General features: G+C 42.6%; 1 protein-coding gene across 2 annotated transcripts in view; it reads left to right on the top strand.

Annotated features, from left to right (window-relative positions):
- LOC100152536 (ATP binding cassette subfamily C member 4 (PEL blood group)) overlaps positions 1–12,378 on the top strand; it is a 223,180-nt gene extending 210,802 nt beyond the window's left edge. For both annotated transcript variants that reach the window (XM_084982092.1, XM_021065786.2), the window contains 2 exons: positions 595–729; positions 10,608–12,378. In XM_084982092.1, the coding sequence (XP_084838218.1) occupies positions 595–729; positions 10,608–10,715 (243 nt within the window). In that variant the 3' untranslated portion in view covers positions 10,716–12,378. The remainder of the gene's footprint in view (positions 1–594; positions 730–10,607) is intronic.
- Positions 12,379–20,232: the final 7,854 nt, after the last annotated feature.

The following is a 20,232-nucleotide window of genomic DNA, read 5'->3' as shown; positions in this document are numbered from 1 at the left end:
CACCTTAACCTCTCCGACAAGCGATTCGGCCCCCTCTTAGCAGCTGACGTAATCCAGGACCCTATAGAAATTCTAGAGGCATTTACTGTCCCCCCCCCCCAAAATTGTCCTCAGATTCAGTCACACCATTGCTGCCATTCACTTGCTGTCAGGTCACTGCCATCTGCTTTGTGTGACGTCATCCTACTTTTGAGCTACATTGATTCTGATTTTCTTACATCAAGACATTTCCCAGCTCTGAATGTCTGCATCAATAGCCTGCAGAGCCAGAGACCTAAAAGCAGTAACTGATCATAACAACCCCAAATGCCTGGGCAGCATGTAAAATGCTACAGACTGCTGAGTGCTCACGTTCGTAGTCTAAAATTTTCATTTTCTTCCTTTCCTATAACATTATAATAATAAAAGGTCGGGTTAGGCCTTTGTCTGCCTAGGAAAACAGGGTAATCAAACCATTTAAACACCACCAAGCCTACCACCCAAATAGATTCTCTCTATTCTCCCTGTCTTGCCCCTTTCCGAATGATTGTCTGAGTTATAATATGTTACTGGGAAACATTGTGTGCTAATGGGTTTCTTTCTGCTGATTAACAGGTTTTGGATGCGGGGAGACTGAAAGAATATGATGAGCCATATGTTTTGCTGCAAAATAGAGACAGCCTATTTTACAAGATGGTGCAACAACTGGGCAAGGCTGAGGCCGCTGCCCTCACTGAAACAGCAAAACAGGTGAGCTCTAAGCAGGGACTTGTAATTAAAGTTCATCTCCACAGTGCGCTCCTGACGATCTGGCACCAGGGGTCCGGTAACAAGCACTCTGTGCCCTTTTCAATTATAAGCCTCCGGAGACAAAGCTTCTCCCCTGAGCCTTCACAACGCTTTGCGGATGGGAGGCGGGTCTGCTGAGCATCTGCAGAGGGGGTGGCGGTGGGGCGCAGGCTGTGCACATGCTCAGAGGTGCATGCCTGGGCCCCTAAGCCATTTCACATTAGACGTGGCACACGTTTGGGCCCTGGGTTCAGATTTTCATAGAGCCCAGAACCCTCTCATGTGGCAAACCCCTTACGTCTCATTCTGCTTGGTGCTCAGCATGTTGGTGACGCAAGTGCTGTCAACATCTAGGAAATGTTGAGTATTTGAGAAAAAGGATGTAGGACATCATTAATTGTGTCTAGAAAGATCTACCTGGCCAAGGTGTAGTTTGTTTCTGTTTTCCTTTTGTTTTTTGGCTTTTTAGGGCTGCACCTGCAGCATATGGAGGTTCACAAGCTAGGGGTCGAATCGGAGGTACAGCTGCTGGCCACAGCCACAGCAACACTGGATCCAAGCCGCATCTACGACCTACACCACAGCCCACAGCAATGCCGGATCTCCAACCCACTGAGCGAGCCCAGGGATTGAACCTGCATCCTCATGGATGCTAGTCGGATTCGTTTCCACTGTGCCACAAGGAGAACTCCTTGATTCTATTTTCTAATTTGTAAAGAAAACTCCATCATGGTACCGTCATTTTTCTCCCTGACTCTTGGTTTAGAATGAGGTCTGGTTGCCCACCCTCCACCACCCAAAACTTCCTTCTGGAGGATGAAATTATCACCAGGACAAAACAAGAATTCACAATACCTTAACACAAAGCCTTTGCGCAGAGTTGAGGGGTGTGGGAGCTCTACCAGGTGCTCCACAAGTAACACTCAGGCCACGCGGTGTCGCTCTAACAGAGGAGAGGTGGTGGTATCTTGTCCTACTGATGTGATAACTGAGGTCTGGCTTCAGAGACTTAGCCAGTGCCATGCAGCTGCCTGTAGTTCTATCCGGACCCAGGTGAGAGTGGGGTTGGTGGAAGGATGGAAGGAAGGAAGGAGGGTCTGGTGTCCTTGCCCCTTGAGATGCGTGGCTCAGGTAGGAGGAGGTTCCAAATGGATGTGACGGGGCTTCTCATCCAAACGTTATCTCTGAGCCTTAAATGATGGGAGCATTTTTCCTTTTTGATACTTTTCTGCATGCTTCATACTTTCCCCAGGTATTCACTGGTAAGTAGAATTTAAAAAATTACTTGTGTTATATTTAAAATACCTTAATGAAAACATGTATATGAAAGGTGTATCTAAAATGTGCCTGAGTTCTCTCTGTTCTGGTTTCATCTCATTCCTCCCCCTTAGAAACGAAGAGGCAAAGAGCAGTGCCTTCCACTATTCATAGGCTAGGAGATTGCCCAGGGTCACAGAGCTGGCTGAGGAGTTGACAGAGTTGAAGTTCAAATCTAGGTTTAGGGACAGTGAAGACTGTGTTCGGAACTTCTTTCTTTTCGTTTTTTTCAGGGTTTGTTTGTTTGTTTGTTTGTCTTTTTGTCTTTTCTAGGGCGGCACCCGAGGCATATGGAGGTTCCCAGGCTAGGGGTCGAATTGGAGCTGTAGCTGCCAGCCTACGCCAGAGCCGCAGCAACTCGGGATCTGAGCCTACACCACAGTTCATGGCAACACTGGATCCTTAACCCACTGAGCAAGGCCAGAGATCGGACCTGCAACCTCATGGTTCCTAGTCGGATTCGTTAACCACTGAGCCACAACGAGAACTCCGTGGAACTTTTTTCTGAGTACTTACTTGGATGCAAATGTCAGGAAGCTGCACGTGGAGCCCTGCATTTGTTTGTGCCTGAAGTTCTCAGAGCGCTTTCATCTGCTAGAGCATCTCCCGGTCAAGGCTTCCCTCCTCAGACCCCATCAGTCATCTGGGATTCCCTGGGTCACACCACGGATCTCACAAACCCTTTTTCTCCTTTGACCTTAAGCATTTCACATCAAAGGGACTCACGTAGGAGTCAAAGTCTCCATTTTGAAAAACGTGTTATAATTACACATTTTCAAACATTGAGTCAGGAGAAATAGATCACGGAATTTTACATGGGTCCAAATAACATGGTAGAGTTTAGCACTCCCCTTTAGCAGATGAGGAAACTAAGACTCCCGAGAAGGAAGGTGGCTGGCTGTACACTTGTAACAGGTGTTACCAGTTTGCAACAAACACAGAACTAGAAATCTGTTCTTTAAATAAGTGTTTCAAATTGAGTGTAACATTCATGTCAAAACAGATGTAGGTCATGGAATTAGAAATAGTGTGACTCTTGGTCTGTTACTCTTACCCCCAATTTATCCATATTCATGTCAAGTGGCATTTGTGTAGTTGTTTTATTTTTGGGCTACACCCACGGCATGTTGAAGTTCTCGGGCTGGGGACTGAACCCTCCCCGCAGTTGACAGTTGAGACCTGCACCACTGTTGTGGCAACACTGAATCCTTAACCTGCTGTATCGTTCTGGAACTTCAGTCACGACAGGCCTTTTTTTTTTTTTTTTTGTCTTTTGTCTTTTGTTGTTGTTGTTGTTGCTATCTCTTGGGCCGCTCCCGCGGCATATGGAGGTTCCCAGGCTAGGGGTTAAATCGGAGCTGTAGCCACCGGCCTACGCCAGAGCCACAGCAACGCAGGATCCGAGCCGCGTCTGCAACCTACACCACAGCTCACGGCAATGCCGGATCGTTAACCCACTGAGCAAGGGCAGGGACCGAACCCGCAACCTCATGGTTCCCAGTCGAATTCGTTAACCACTGCGCCACGACTGGAGCTCCACGACAGGCATTTTTTTAATCCCACATCATAGATGAGGAGGTTGGGCTAAAGGCTCCCCCAAAATCACAGAGCTGGTCCAGGGAGCACGGACGGTGAATGGCTGGAGGTGCTGAGCGCTGCCCTAGGTACCGTGTTCTGTGCTGAGTCTGAGAAGCTGCTCCTTTGACCTGGTAGCCAAGGAGGGGTCGTCACCCAAGTTCACAGGGTGGCAGAGCATCACTCCTGGATTTCAGCCCTACCAGTGGCTCGGGTCACCTCTACAAAAAGACACAAGGAGATACATATCCCGATTCTCATCCCAGTTGAATATCTTCCTGCCATTATTTCTGTATACGCTCTGCCCTCTTAGGAGAACAAGTATCAGATTGTCAACTCTGTAAATGTGCAAGCTTCTCATGTCACTCCTGTCACACTGGGAGGAGTAGCCTAAGTCAGCAAGCTTTTCAGTCTAACAGAACAGAATTCATTCATTTGAAAAAAAAAAAAAAACTCAGCATCTGGGAAAAGGTGCTTCCAAGTCATGTTTATTGACCACATAGTTGCTTCTTTGTGAATGTTGGTGCAGGGAAGTCGAATCTGTCTGACTGGTACTTTTAGAAGATCCATGAAATAGCCACAAAAGTACTTTTTTGTTGTTGTTCTTGTTGTTTTGTCTCTTTAGGGCTGCACCTGCAGCATATGGAGGTTCCCAAGCTAGGGATCTAATTGATGCTGTAGCCACCAGCCTACAGCACACTCACAGCAACACCAGATCCGAGCTGCATCTGCAACCTACACCACAGCTCACGGCAACGCCAGATCCTTAACCCACTGAGCGAGACCAGGGATCGAACCCCCAACCTCATGGTTCCTAGTTGGATTCGTTTGCACTGAGTCACGATGGGAACTCCACTTTTTTGATTCATAAAGCTGAAGGGCACATTAGTTTGCTGGGCTGCCATACAAAGTACCACAGAGCAGGTGACTTACACAACAGAGACTCATGTCCTCACTGTCTGGAGACTGGAGTCTGGGGTCAAGGTGTCGGCAGGGTCGGTGTCCCCTGAGGCCTCTCTCCTGGGTTTGTAGGTGCCGTCTTCTCCCTGTGTCTTCACATGCTCCCCTCTGTGTACCTGTGTCCTAAACACCTCTTCTTATGAGGACACCTGTCAGATTAGATCAGGGCCCAGCTATGTGACTTCATTGTGACTTAATTGCCTCTATAAGGACCCTGTCCCCAAATACAGTCACATTCTGAAGGACCCCAGGGTGGGGGGTTAGGACTTCAACATACACAATTGGAGGGACACAGTTCAGTTCATTACAAAGGAGAAAAGCTGTCATTCATTTCCTTCTGTGGTGAAACAGACTTGATTTTTTTTCTTTTTGGTTTTGTGTGTGTGTGTGTGTGTGTGTGTTTTGTTTTTTTAGAGCTGCACCCACAACATATGGAGGTTCCCAGGCTAGGGGTCGAACCGGAGCTGTAGCTGCTGGCGTACACCACAGCCACAGCAGCATGGGATCTGAGCTTCATCTGTGACTTACACCACAGCTCACGACAACGCCAGATCCTCAACCCACTGAGCAGGGCCAGGGATCGAACCCGAAACCTCATGGTTCTTAGTTGGATTTGTTTCCTCTGCGCCACAATGGGAACTTGATGGTTTTTTTTGAAGTTTCTTTGTTCCCAGTGGGTAGCAGAGGTGTCATTGTATCTATTCATGGTACCACCAGCTATAACCCCAAAGTTAAGATATGCTAACATCCTAGATCTAGGAGCCTGGGGCAGTGTGAACAGTGGGGGAGCCACTCAGCAGCCACGTGGCCTCATGTCCCCAAGGTCTCTGAGCCTCAGCGTCCTCCCCTGTGTGTAGAGCAGGGGTTACAGCCCTGCGGGCTTCTTCCCTCTGTCATTACAGGGATCAGATGAGAGGGCATGTGCTTCAGTGCTTTGTGAATATAGAGCCTTATACAGCGTAAAAGTGGGATCATTTCTTTAAAGGCTGTAGATTGAGCCCTTACCTCCCAATTACAAAATAAAAAATGTACCCACAGTTCTTCTAAGTAGATTTAGAGACTCTGAATAGTGAAAATGTATCTTTAATAGTCAGTTTTTAAAGAAATGATATATCTAATGCTACCAAATTCAAAAACTTTACTTTTTGAAACAGAGTTTTAAAATGTATAAATGAAAAGTAAGTCACTCTGCCACTCGTGTCACCACACAGCCCCTCCCCCAGCGCCACCTTTGTTCTGCTGACATGTTCTGTGCATCGGGAAGAACTTGGGTGTATGTCGCCTCCCTGTTTTTAAGCACAAACGATCGCTGTTCCTTGCTGTTCATTTAATGCGATATCTCAGATTCTGTCAGCACGTAGAGGTTGCGCACTCCTTTGAATGGCTACATAGTATTACTGCTCTCTTCATTCCCTCCTCCTCATTTTCTCTTCTGATTGACTGTTAACAGTTTTATGTTTTTTCCCCCAAAGAGGAAGCTCTCAAGTTCATTTGCTACTTGTGTTCCATTTCATAATTTATCACTTTCTTTTTTTTTTTTTTTTTTTTGTCTTTTTGCTATTTCTTTGGGCCGCTCCCGTGGCATATGGAGGTTCCCAGGCTAGGGGTCCAATCGGAGCTGTAGTCTCCAGCCTACGCCAGAGCCACAGCAACGCGGGATCCGAGCCACGTCTGAGACCTACACCCCAGCTCACGGCAACGCCGGATCGTTAACCCACTGAGCAAGGGCAGGGACCGAACCCGCAACCTCATGGTTCCTAGTCGGATTCGTTAACCACTGCGCCACGACGGGAACTCCTAATTTATCACTTTCTGCTTTTATCTTTATTAATTCCTTCCTTCCTTTGATTTATTGTTGCTTCTTCTTGAATGCGTTTGTTTTGTTCTTTCTTGTTGACAAATATAAACATTTTATTGTTGGGAATTTTTCTCTGAAGACTGTTCTGGCTGTGTCCTCTAGGTTCTGGTGTGTATTGTTTTCATCATCATTAGGTTTTTATTTACCTATTCTGTAATTTTGGTTTTCATTTCCTCTTTGGCCCAAGATTTATTTGAGATGGAGTTCTTTAAATTTTCCTAGGGATAGAGGATTGGGTTTTGGGTTTTTGGTTTTTGGGTTTTTTTGTCTTTATGCCTTTTCTAGGGCCGCTCCCACGGCATATGGAGGTTCCCAGTCCAGGGGTCTAATCGGAGCTGTAGCTACCGGCCTACACCAGAGCCACAGCAACACGGGATCTGAGCCGAGTCTGTGACCTACACCCCAGCCCACGACAACGCTGGATCCTTAACCCAGTGAGCAAGGCCAGGGATCGAACCCGAAACCTCATGGTTCCTAGTCGGATTCGTTAACCACTGAGCCACAACGGGAACTCTGAGGATTGGTTTTTTTTATGTTTTTTTTTGTTTGTTTGTTTTTTCCCCTATTTTAGTCATGATTGTGGCTAGGTCGTCATTTCCGACTAAAGGGAATTCTCTGCTTGACATGGATGCTCCTGATGACCCAGAGAAGGAGAGAGGAAGTGTGTGTGTGTCCTGTGCCTGTGTGTCTAAGCAAGTTAGAGAAATTTGAGAATGTGTGTTCATTTAGCCTGTATTCCTTTCTAGCCTGCAGAGTTGGGCAGTTACAGTGCTGCTTGCATTTCAGAATCTCTCCTAGGACCTCGCCAGTGTCCATGCTATAGATGAAGATGGTGATTCTAAGTCATTCCTCATTGGCCCCTTAGGATTTGCCAACTAGCTGGAGAAAGGTGCTGTCCCATGACTCTTGAGGTCTGCTCCCCTTTGGGGCCCCCCCTCTGTCTTGCCCCAGCCCAATGGACCCTGTCATTATGAGGCAGCCCGTCCAGATATTTTTACGATTTGGAATTTCAGATGACTCCTGATTTTACCAAATACCAGGTTTATTTTTTAAACTCCCTACATCCTTGCTGTTTGGGGTGATCTCCTGAGAGGATGAGGGGAGATAACATTCATTTTTCCCTTAAGGTAAAAACAGAAATCCTCTTTTAAGTATACGGTACTCTTTAAGTTTGATAATACGCTTGCCAGTATGTGCACCACACTTAGATCAGCTTCACAGATAGGGAGGTTGAGGGTGACTGGGATTGAACCAGGGCCATGCAGTTCAGTGAGAATGAACTGACTGAGTCTTGAGCCCGAATTCTGCATATATATTGAACTGCTGAGTTAGGGCCCTTATCTATGCAGAGGAGCCTTTTCTTTCCTTTTTTTTTTTTTTTTTTTTTTTTGCTCTGTTGCTTGTAATAAAAGATCTCTATGCCATGGTGGTGGCGGCTTTATTTACAAGCTGTAGTTTACGTAGTTAACTCAGTTTCAGCCTACGTTGGAGGAACTAGAATGAACCAAGCCCAAGAGGAAGAAGGCCAAGAGACCCAACACTCACTAGTATTACGTTCTACTTGCTCAAAAAAAAAAAAAATTTGAACGTTTTTGGCACTCTTTCAATCTTCACAACCGTTCTGAACTGGCAGTATTAACCCTCAGATGGAGAAATGGAGACAGAAGAAGCTAAATAACTTTTCAGAGTTACAAGTGAGAAAGAGTTAGGAATTTTTTTTTTTTTTCCCCTGTCCTTAGGGCCACACCTATGGCATATGAAAGTTCCCAGGCTAGGGGTCACACTGAAGCTACAGCTGCCAGCCTACATCACAGCCACAGCAATGCCAGATCAGAGCCACATCTGCAACCTACAGATGCAACACCAGATCCCTTAACCCACTGAGTGAGGGCAGGGATCGAACGCACATCCTTATGGATACTAGTCAGGTTTGTTATCCCTGAGCCACATTGGAAACTCCAAGAATCTTTTAACTAACTACCTTTCTACCACCTAAGTTACTATATTCACTGAATTTAATGTGTCTCAACTATGACTCTGGGCTTCTGTAAAGATAAAATCAAAAGATTCACAAAAGGGCCTCCTAGTGTTTTGTTTTCATTCTTCAAGTGGTGATGCTGCTACTTTCCATGGACTAAGGAGTCACATCTCTGAGCAACATCATAATCACACAGAACACTTAGCTTGGCGTGTTTTCAACCTGGAGTTTGTAGCCATCAATTAGTTCCTATGAAGTAAGTCATTGTCTCATTTCACAAATGAGGCAGCTGGTACAGAGAGAGCTTAAGTGATGTTTCCAGGATCAGCAGTGACCCCAGGAGAGAGAGGTGAGCCTGGGCCTCCTTACCCTGGGCTCAGGCCATCCACGAGGATCTGGTAACAAACCTCAGTCATCTCAACCCCCTTCACAACCTGCCCTGTGAAAAAGATGCCTTCTCTCACTTGTGCTGTCGGCCAGTGTGTGGTCTACACCGTGGTAACAGATGAGAAAGAGAAGGGTCAAGTCAAGGATTTTATACACAGGATGCTCATTTTCAGTATTCAATTTCAAGTATCTCAGACCATGAAGTCAAGACCATTGTGGTTAAAAGTTGCTAATAATAACATTTTCTTTATGAAAAATCATATTGAGAAAAGCTGTAGAGAAAGGAACCAGTCACTTTGGGAGGACTGTCAAACAGTAGAAAATGAAATATATTTCCTTTTGTTCTTGTGGCTCTTTTTAGTTTCCTACCCAGGAAGTCCCTAAATATATAACCACACAAAGTATGGCTAACTTAAAAAAATGGAGGGAAATGATAGGCACTTAACCCTCAAAATGGCCTTATTTTCCAATCCTTGCATTACAATGGAAATCGCCTCAGGTTTTACCCAGCGGTGTCCAAGCATTCTTGGAGAACTTCTTATTTTTCTCCTGAAGTGACACTGTAATATACAGTATTTCATATGCAGTGTTGTCTTAGGGGTTGCAAGTACACAAGCAACAAGAGAAAAAGAAAGTACACTTAATATGAAGGTCTCAGCATTTTTCTATTTTGTTTCTAAAGTCCATTCTTTTTCATGATGACATTGTTGACAGAACCCACAAATATACTTGGAGCCACATTTTATAAAATAGATCTGGAATCGAATGACTAAGCGACCCAGCGCATGACAAGTCAGCCTCAGATAGATGATACATTTTCTGTTTTAAAGACTCAAACAAAACTTTTCACATTCTTCTTCGGGGAAAAAAATTACATTTGAAGTCCTTTTTCACCCAAACACATTCAGAGATAAGAGCTCACAAGTCTTGACATTATTTCATTTTGTTCTGCGCATCTGTCAAGGAACTGAGATATGATACAGCTCCTAAAAAGTGATGATGGTGGAACAGAGAAACTTGACAGCATTTCATTTCCTTTATGTTCTGATTATACATTTATCAGAAAACCTGTATCTCTTCCAGTTCAGCTAGAAATTGGTAGAATTCAAGAACTCAAAGGCTGGCAAAGAACTGTCCTATTATTGGTCTCATCTTCCATTTTAGAGAAGTTGCTTGGTTGAGTCATTGTTAAGCTTTTGATTCGCTTTTCATTCTTGTCACCCACTCTCCACAGATCCCATTTCTATAGGCCCTGTACCTGCTTTGCTGCACAAATTAAACACCAAGATATTTCATACATATACGCCAGCGTTTCAATGCTTGTCAATCAGAGTTTATAAAATATAGGGATTACAACGAGATATTAACATCCAAATCTATTGTGCTCATTTTATGTGTGAAAATGAGAAACCCTTGTGCAGACGTTAGATTTCCCAGCCTCTTTGTCCCTCTGTTTTTAATTTGTCTCCAAGGTTTTGAGTCAGTAAAATGCTTTTGCTTATCACTTTAATGTAGTAATAAGGCATATCTGTGAATCGGAATGATCGGAACTAAAATGGATCCACAGGTTGTTTGATATTAAGCCCAAGCCCCACTGAGGGTTTTGATGGGGTTCCTTCCTCCACAGAATAAATACACCTCTGGTTTTTAACATTGTACCTCTGGTTGTGATATAATTTGCTTCCCTTGAAGAAATGCATTGCTTAGGGAGGAGTACTTTTTATCTTTTAAATGTGTTTTCATACCTATCTTTTCCCCCCACAGGTGTATTTCAAGAGGAATTATCCAGATATCACTCAGAATGGCCCCGTGGTAATGAACGCTTCCAATGGACAGCCCTCAGCCTTCACAGTTTTTGAGACAGCCCTGTGATCCTGCCAGAACGTCACGTCTACTCCAAAGGCATAGTCTCCGATAGTTTTTGCACTGTGTAAACTACATTTTACTTTTTCTACACTAGCAACACATATTTCACATACAAGATGTTAGTTTACTTGGATTTTTTTCCAGCTTCACCCGTTGATTTCAAGCTCTCTCACAAAGTGATGCATTGTTTTTATTTGTATGTTACACTTTTTTGTTCTCATCCAACTCAGAGGTGCAGGCCACCAGTACAGCTGTCTACCAGGTTTTGTGCCTTAATAGACTCCAGAGCCAAAGCTCATTTTTTCTAAGATATATGACAGAGTTGTCACAGAAGTTTTTTTACTCCCCTCCCCCAATTACATACTACTTTCCGGTTATATCAGGGATTCTATTTACTTGAAGACTGTGTGAAGTTGGCATTGGTGTCTCACCACCTCCTTTAACCTAACTGGGATCCGCCATTCCCCACCAAAGACCTCTGGTTAAAATCGTACAGATAAAAACTAGTAGGAAAAGCAAAAAAGACACTTTAGTTCAAGTGGCATTATCATGGTGAGACCCCCCCCAAAAAAGATAAATGGTTAAAACCCAGGAGGACAGTATTTAATGATATGTTCTAATAGAAATGGGAGAGAAAATACTGTTTTCTCAGAGTAGGAGTCCTTCTAGGGGGGTCGTAATGAAGGCCGCGGGTGTGATCACGGGTCGTCTGCTAGGTTTCATGGCTCTGACGCGAGAACTGTTTAGTTAGCAAGTAACAGTTTTAGTCTCAGCTCGGTGATATTGTCAAAAGGCCAAGCCAGTAACTCTAATTCCCGAATATGTCACGGTGGTTTTGTTGGGATTTCCGATTTCCTGACAGCTGGCCTTCTGATCAACCCTAAATCTTTTGGGTTTCGCCTTCACTGAAATCCTTCCTCGATCGCAGGCATAGGCTCTCCTGACTTGGTGAGAAAGACAGAAGGTCATTGCAGGTGTCGACTGTAAGGATGCAGCATGTCCTCGGGACGCATCAGGAAGGTTCCGTTTCATGAGCCTGCCCACGTTCGTTTACTTCTGACCACTAATTGCACTTTGTTAAAATCTTTCTGACCAGTAGACCAACAAACCACAATTCTTCCTAAGGCTTGCTTTACTTCATTCGCACTATGGGTCCTGAGTATTTCTTGATGGTGGTGGCTATGGTGCATTGAGTTCAAGTTGCTACAGGTTTTTACTGTCCTGGTTTGAAGCAGACTTTCAGGACCTCTCCCAGTAAGATGTAACGACCCTCAGATTGCATACATTAATATATCTGCCTTCAGATCGCAGGTTTTGGACTCTTGAACACAGAGAAACAGATGTTTTATAGAATCAAGCCTTAAAAATCACACACGAAGCACACTACCAATATATATTGACTGCGGTTTGGGTTTAGAAATAGTATTGTTAATGGTTAATCCAGTAAATTGTGTAATAGTCATGGTTCTTATTTCAGGAACTGAAATGACAAGGATAATAATGAGGTTTGTGGAAACAGTGGAAATATTTGTAATGTATATGTGTTTATTTGGTCTTTAGAGGTTAAAGCCAGTTAAATATGGTTCTATTTTATTTCTGTTTTAATGTCATTATAGGATTTTTAAAGGAAACAAAATTCAATTGAAATAAATGACAGTTTTCATCTCCAGAGGTCTGTATTTTTGTTTTTAGAGGTAAAACTGACCCGTGTCCTTGCTATTGAAAGCCAGTGACTTTTCCTTAGATCAAAACTATCTTCTGTTATGAACTGGTTATCTTAGCTAAGTAGTTGGACCAGATGCTGAAAGCAGAGAGGTGAGTTTCGGACAGACTTAAACAGCTACTGTTGAAGTAAGCCCAGTTGTACCCCTTCCAAAAAGGGAAAGCATTAGCTTATGTCTCAGACTTGAACCAAGTATCAGATTCTTCAAGTTTTTGTGTTTTGTGGTTTGTTTTTTGAAAGGTGACTTTGCTTAAACTAACAAGAAACATCTATTGATGCTACACGTTAAACACCTATAGGACATTGGTTCTCAAATTGTGGTCACCTAGGCCAGCAGCATCTGTATCACCTGGGAACTTGTTCGCAAGGCACGTTCTTAGGTTGCTCCCCACATCTCCTTGAATCAGAAACACTGGTGGTAGGGGGCCGGCAGATTGCCTAAGGGTGATTCTGATGCAGGCTGTAAAGTCTGAGAACCAGTCCCATGAAGTACTCCTAAAACTCATTAAGAAACACACACAAATGGAGTTCCCCCTGTGGTGCAATGGGATCGGTGGCATCTTGGGAGTGCTGGGACACAGGTTCAATCCCTGGCCCAGCACAGTGGGTTAAGGAACCGGTGTTGCCACAGCTGCAGCTTAGGTCGCAACTGCGGCTCTGATCTGATCCCTGGCCTGGGCACACCATATGCTGTGGGGCAGCCAAAAAAGGGAAAAAAAAGAAACACATAGAAAGCCCAATTAGAAATGTAGACAAGAGCCTCAAATAGACACTTGACAAAAGAGAAAATCTCCAGAGGGGCAGTAACTGGAGAAGTGCCAGTTACCAAGAAAACACAAAATAAACCGACAATGAGATACCACTAAACACCCAGTGGAATGGCTAAAACTGCAAAGGTTGAGAATAGGAGTTGGGCGCCGACGGAGCCGTGGGAACTCATTGCTGTGGGTGTGTGAGAAAAAGTGTATATTGAGAAAAAGACTTGGGGAAACAGCTTGACAGCATTTACACAAGCTGTACACCCGGTGATCTGTTCACTCTGCTTCAGACACATGTACACATGTGTGCAAGGATGTTTCTAGAAACCTAATTCCTAATAGCCCCAAACTGGACATCATCTAGACGCTCATCCAAAGCCAGAGGAAAATGGACTGTGATGCAATAGAATATACCACAGCCACGGAAGCAATTAAACATCGAGACACAGGTGAATCAAAAACTTAGGCCTGACCCCAAGGAATATTTATGATCCCGTTCATACAAAGTTCAGACGTAGTTACCACCAAACCATCGCGTTCAAAGGCAGCACTTCACTTTGGGGAGGGAGAAGGTGTTGGTAATTGAAAGAAAAAGGTAGCTTCTGAGATGCTTAAAATGTTCTTCTGTTGGGGGAATGCAGGGTGTTTGTGGGGCTCTTCATTTACTTTCCAGATGGTTCTGGTTTGTTTCTTTGTTTTTAAGCACGTTATTGAGGTATGATTGATGTACCAAAAACTCTGCACATTTAATATATACTACTTGAAGAATTTGGAAACGAGTATACATTCATGAAATCCATCCCACAATTTATGCCATAAACATATCCATCACCTCCCAAACTTCCCTCCCACTTTAGTATTATTATTGTTGTTGTCTTTTTAGGATTGCACTCATGGCATATGAAAGTTCCCAGGCTAGAGGTCGAATTGGAACTGCAGCTGCTGGCCTTCACCACAGCCATTGCAATGCCGAATCTGACCCATGTCTGTGGCCTAGACATCACAGCTCACAGCAACACCAGATCCTTAACCCACTGAGTGAGGCCAGGGATCGAACCTTCATCCTCATGGATACTAGTCAGATTCATTACCACTGAGCCACAGTAGGATCTCCCCACTTTATTTTTTAATCTCCACTCGTGTGTAAAAGATACAGACACATTTATGATAATACCATAAATGGTTTACGACTTGTGAAGAAACAAATCCGTTTCATGAGTCAGTGATTTAAACATATTAAGTATTATGACAGTTTGGTAAGTTAACGGTTAATTAGCCGATTAACTTTGACCCTATGCAAAATGATGAAAATCTGTTTTTCTTTTCAATCGTTTGGAGATATAAGAAGCCCCTCTCCTCAAACCTGAGTATTTGTTTCATATCTAATTGTGAAAAGTTCAGTGATGTTCAGAACTTTATGCCCTGAAGTGCGTTAGATTTATCACCTGAACTCACTTTCCACAACTCTTTTGGAGTGTTTTCAAGATATATCTTCCAGAGTTCCCATTGTGGCTCAGTGGAAATGAATCTGACTAGCATCCATGAGGACGCAGATTTGATCCTCAGTCTCGCTCAGTGGGTTAAGGATCTGGTATTGCCCTGAGCTGTGGTGTAGATCACAGATACGGCTCAGATCTGGCATTGCTGTGGCTGTGGTGTAGGCCGGCACCTGCAGCTCCAATTCGACCCCTAGCCTGGGGACTTCCATATGCCACAACTGTGGCCCTAAAAAGCAAACTATATATACATATTCTCATATATACATATATATATTCTTAATCTCAGACAAATGAGAAGCACTGTTTTAGAACAATATTGGCCATGTGATTAGTTCTCAACACTACCCTCTTGATTAACTGTTACCATGATATTTGTATTTCAAATTAGACCATATCAGCTTTCAAAAAGCCCTGGTATATCTTAGCAATATTTTTAATAGCATGAAAAATTTAACAACCATTAAATTCCTGCTCAGGTGTAGAAGTTGGTTTTTTTTTTTCCCCCCCTTAGGTCTAAAAGCAATACCATGCATATGTTTATACCCACTATATTCTCGAATCAACAGCAAGGTATTGATGTTGAAGCAGGTACCTGGAAACACATCAGCTTACTTTTAAAACCCCTTAGAGAATACAAGGTTTTATGCGTAAGCTGTCGATTTTTCTTTAAAAAACAGAAAATATGAACTAACTGAGCTTTTGCTTTTTAAAGCTAATGTTCTAAGGAAATTCACCTCCTTTTTTCAAAAGCTGAAACAGCAGTGTGTGTGCTGAAAACCTGAGAGAAATGTGTGTTTATTTGAATTTAGAACTAAAAAAATACCGTTAGCAGAAGGAATAACATACCCCAGCCCTAAGAGACCTCTGTCTATATTCTACGCCCATCCGACTTGCCTAGGGGATCAAAGTTGGGATCATAGGATTTTTCAAGAAGGACCAAGATCAAGACTTGGACACACTGAGAATGTTTTACAGAAAGCTTACATTGGATGGTTTTGACTAAATTCATTCTTTGACTCAGCAACCATGCTTGTAAAACAAAGCCAACTCACAATTATGCATCCCAACAGGTGGAAGCTTTGGGTATTCCAAAACAGTGCTTGATCCAAAAACTAATCATATTTAATTTTGGAGGACATTATTTGAAAAACATTTTTCAGTTTTTCATACTGCCTAGACAAAAATTGAAATGCGTCTCTCAGACGGAGTTTACATCAAGTTAGAAGTGTGGTAAGGGAGGAACAGTCAACAGAGGATGGAGGATTTTAAAATTCTACATTTTATAACAATGAATTTTTAAAAAATCCATGTGTTTACACTGATTCTAATAAGATATATGATAGGTAAGTAGATAGATAGGAAGGGAAAGTCTTTTTTTTTTTTCACAGTAGAATGCCAACGAACAAACGAAAAATTGACAGAAAAAGTACCATATGGCAGCCATTATCATAAATCAGACAAAATTCAATATTGGCTGATGTTTGGGGGACTGTGGGAGATAGACTTTTCATAAACTGAAAGTATCTTCCCAGATTAGTTTGTTCTTCAGGGAGGAGTTATATCTTTTTTTTTTTTTTTTTTTTTTTAATTTTTTATGGTTGCATCCATAGCATGTGGAAGTTCCCAGGCCAGGGATCAAACCCATTCCTCCAGAGCGACCCAAGCTGCTGCAGGTGGATTCCTAACTCCCATACCACAGAAGGAACTCTGGGAGGAATTGTATCTTTAAAGTAGAAAAATCTGACAGACGCCACCCTAACCAAGTGACCAGAGTTAATAACTTTACCAATAATGGACCAACCAACACCCTTGCCTCTTGCTGTATGAGCTAATGACTATACATCCTTTCTGCGGTATTCTTGCCTCTACCCTTAAAAGGAAAAAAAAAAAAAAAAAGCAAGCGATAGTCTAAATCACATCAATGGTCAAACACACCCAAATTGAGGACATTCTATCAAACAACTGTCCTGAACTCATTAAAAATGTCAGTGACAAAGGTTCAGAAAGTGTTTCAGATGAAATGGAAATGGAAAAGACAGGACAATGAATTTGTTCTTGTGATCCTGGATTTAAAAAAAAAAAAAAGATTTTAAAAAGATGTGATTAACATTCAAGTCAGTTCCTATAAAGTAGATTACATGCCCTGATGTGGGTGGGCCTCATCTAATCAGTTAAAGGCTGTAAGAAAAAGACCGAGATTCTCTGAGCAAGAAAGAGTTCTACCTCTAGACTGCCTGCAGACGTGAGAGATGGTGATAGCACCTCTTCCCTGGAGTTGACATTGATCTAGTCGCCTATGCGTGTGCCATTACCACACTCGCTTAATTGCACGGCTTTATGATATGTCTTGACATCTCGTAGTGTGAGTCCTAGAGCTTTGTGATTTTCTCAGAAGTGTCTTGACTGCCCTTCACGCGTGTGTTTATTTCCTTGTAAATTCTGAAGCTCACGTTCTTTACTATGTTCTACTGACCCGTAAGTAAAAATAGTTTTCGTTTTAATGAAATAGCCATGATAACAAAGCCAGCTGATGCCAAACCTTATACTTTTAATAACTACGCTAACCTCTCAATCAGCCCGAGGCAGACATAGCTGGTGTGCTTTTTTTTTTTTTTTTTTTTTGGTTTTTATGTCCACACCAGCAGCATATGGAAGTTTCCAGGCCAGGGGTCGAATAGGAGCCACAGCTGCTGGCCTGCACCACAGCCACAGCAACACCAGATCCGAGCCACGTCTGTGACCTACACCAGAACTCACAGCAACGCCGATCCTTAACCCACTGAGCGAGGCCAGAGATCCTCAGGGATCCTAGTCAGATTTGTTACTACTGAGCCACAACAGATGCCCCCATAGCTGGTGTGTTTTTTATCTTTTGTTTAAAGTAATTAACATTTCCATTTTATTATTTAGTTTCCACTATTATATTTCAACTTATTATAAGCCACCTTCAAAAGAAAAAGAATGGAAGCAAACTCTCAGTTTAGGATCAGTTTGAAATATGTAAAGAAACTCTGTCTGTGATGTCAATTTCTTTGAGCCTTCTCATCTGACTGTGCAGTCCAGTATTCAAGAGAAAGGAGTCATACAAATATTAATAAGAGGATACTTGCAAAGTTTAGATTAAATGGAACTTGAGAAGTATTAATAGGCTAGATGTGAAAGAGGTTATACTAATACTAAAACAAGTGTGCCCATACATATAGCTGACATTTCTGATGGAACAAGCTTGTTTCAGAGAGTTTCTCCATAATGAGCCTTGCTTAGACTTATGTAACATCCTTTTGTTGTAATTGGGGAAGAATCATCAATTTTTTCTTTTTATAATTAGAAAAAGCAAGACCTAATAAGCTTATAACCAGAGTAAGCCAAGCTGAGTATTAGGTAATGCTGTATCACCCACCCAGCCATACCTACTGGGAAATCATTGTGTCCAAGAAGAACAATAGGAATGAGAGTGTATATGAGCCCAGCAGTACAAGTTAGCCTACAAGTTAGCTTGGTTTGCCAAAGGCCAAGTGCTCTTTGCGGTCTTCAAAAATATTTATTCAAATATGTATCTAAAAAAATATGGTATACATAAGTAATTGATGTGTTTGGTTTTTTTGTGCTATTGCTTGGTTTTCTGTGGGGCTTTTTGTTTTTGGCAGCTTAGCATCGCTAAATAAATTAAATGCATCATAGCTCATTGAAAACTAAAACAACAACAAAAATACAGTAAGGACAGTACTGAGACAATTGATAAGATTTGAAAACCGGACAGGAGATAATACAGCTATTTCTTGAATTTACTCATCGTAACTGTGGTTTGGTGGGAGAACGTCCTTTTTCTTAGGAAAAACACACTGATGTATTTAGTGGTAAAGGGTTATGATGTCTGCAACTTTCAAATGGCCCAGCAAAAATGATTGTGTTAATGTGTGTTACATGACATTTGTTAGATATGAGTTACATACAACATATGTTATAACATATATAACACATCCACATAATTTTCATTACATATGTGATCTAGAATCAGAAACAGCATGTCTGTCTCTCCATCAAAAGAGAGCAAATGTAGGAAAAATATTAGGTGTGTGACCCTAGAGGAAGGATTACACAGTGCATTGAATACTATTACTGCAACTTTTCTGTGGGTTTACATTTTTTTCCAAAATAAAAATTTGAAAAAGGAAAATGTTCCACAGTTCAACCATAGAATAAAACAATCCACATCTAGATAAGCAAGAGTGGACACTATGTGGTCCATAAAGCTCATCAGATAAGTTTTAGTTTCGTGAGTATCGTCTGCACAGGCTCCAGTCCCGCGTGGGGGGAAGGTACAGAGACAGGCACAGCCTCGCCTGGAGCAGGTGGAGTGAGGCGCTGACTGCTAATAAAAGCAGTTTTCACACAGGCGGGATAAGGCAGTAGGTGATTATTTTAAGGATATAATCACAATGCTAAACGCAGCCTCACCTATGCGCCGAATTCCCAGGACAGTGTCATTCACTGCACTGTTGTGGAGAGAGGTGGGGGGGCCCTGTGGGATCCCCTGTGTTCTGAGCAGAGCTTCTTTGAACAGCAGAGCTGCAGGGAGCCGTGGATGCCTGGGGCCTCCAGGGGCAGTTGAAACACAAATCCCTGCTCCCTGACACTCAGCTGAGGTGCTATCAACTCCCCCCAACTATTGTCCTGTGTAAGTTCATTGTCTCCGGAAGGCTCTCTTTTCCTGCGATATACAGATATTTCTACCCGGGGTTGTGCCTTTTCTCGATATGGAAATAGACCAACTTCTTTAGTTTACTTAAAATCCTGGGGTGCACGCGGAAGTATATGGAATGACTGGCCAACAGGGTCCTGTGTGGAGCAGGGGAACTCTACCCAATATTCTGTGATAATCTGTACAGGGAAAGAATCTGAAAAAGAATGGATGTGTGTACACGTAGAACCGGATCACTGTTGTACAGCAGAAATTGTCACAACATTGTAAAACCAGCTACCCTTTAATAAAACTAAAAAATGAAGGGAAAAAAAGTGACCTGGTTTAGCCGAGGTGACTCTGCCACTGGAGGACTTTATGAGAGCATCAATGCTGGTTTGATGTTATTTGTGTGTGTAATAACCAAACCAACACACCAGCACACCGAGGAAGGTGCATGATTCTAGAATTCCTTTCCTTCAGGTAGGAAACCAATTTCAGGGAACGTTCACCTTGGCAATTTGAGACAATGCTGAGAAATCGGAATGTCTGATTTCACCACTCTGTTCACTTCAAGGTTCTACTGCGATTTCTGGATTTCTTTTACTGAATATTTCTAGTTTTTCTTCTTTGTCTTTTTTATGGAAAATACAGTGAAAATAGGGAGGGCACATGGTGTTCTCTGCTTCACAAGTATTACGACCGGAATACTGTTGGCAAGGAAACAGCAAACTAAGCTCTCTCAAACATACTGGTAGAAGTGTGAAGGGTACCTACCCACTTTTTCAAGAGTCACATAGTAACACATATCAAGGTCCGTAAAATCTTTCTTTATTTTGGCTCAAAAATTTCTCTTCTAAAA

The sequence above is a fragment of the Sus scrofa genome, chromosome 11 (assembly GCF_054392235.1).
Source record: "Sus scrofa isolate SSC_HxYL_T2T_F1_AM1 chromosome 11, Sscrofa_HxYL_maternal_Yorkshire_Landrace_v2.0, whole genome shotgun sequence".
NCBI lineage: Eukaryota > Metazoa > Chordata > Mammalia > Artiodactyla > Suidae > Sus > Sus scrofa.
This window is presented reverse-complemented; position numbering and strand designations above follow the sequence as displayed.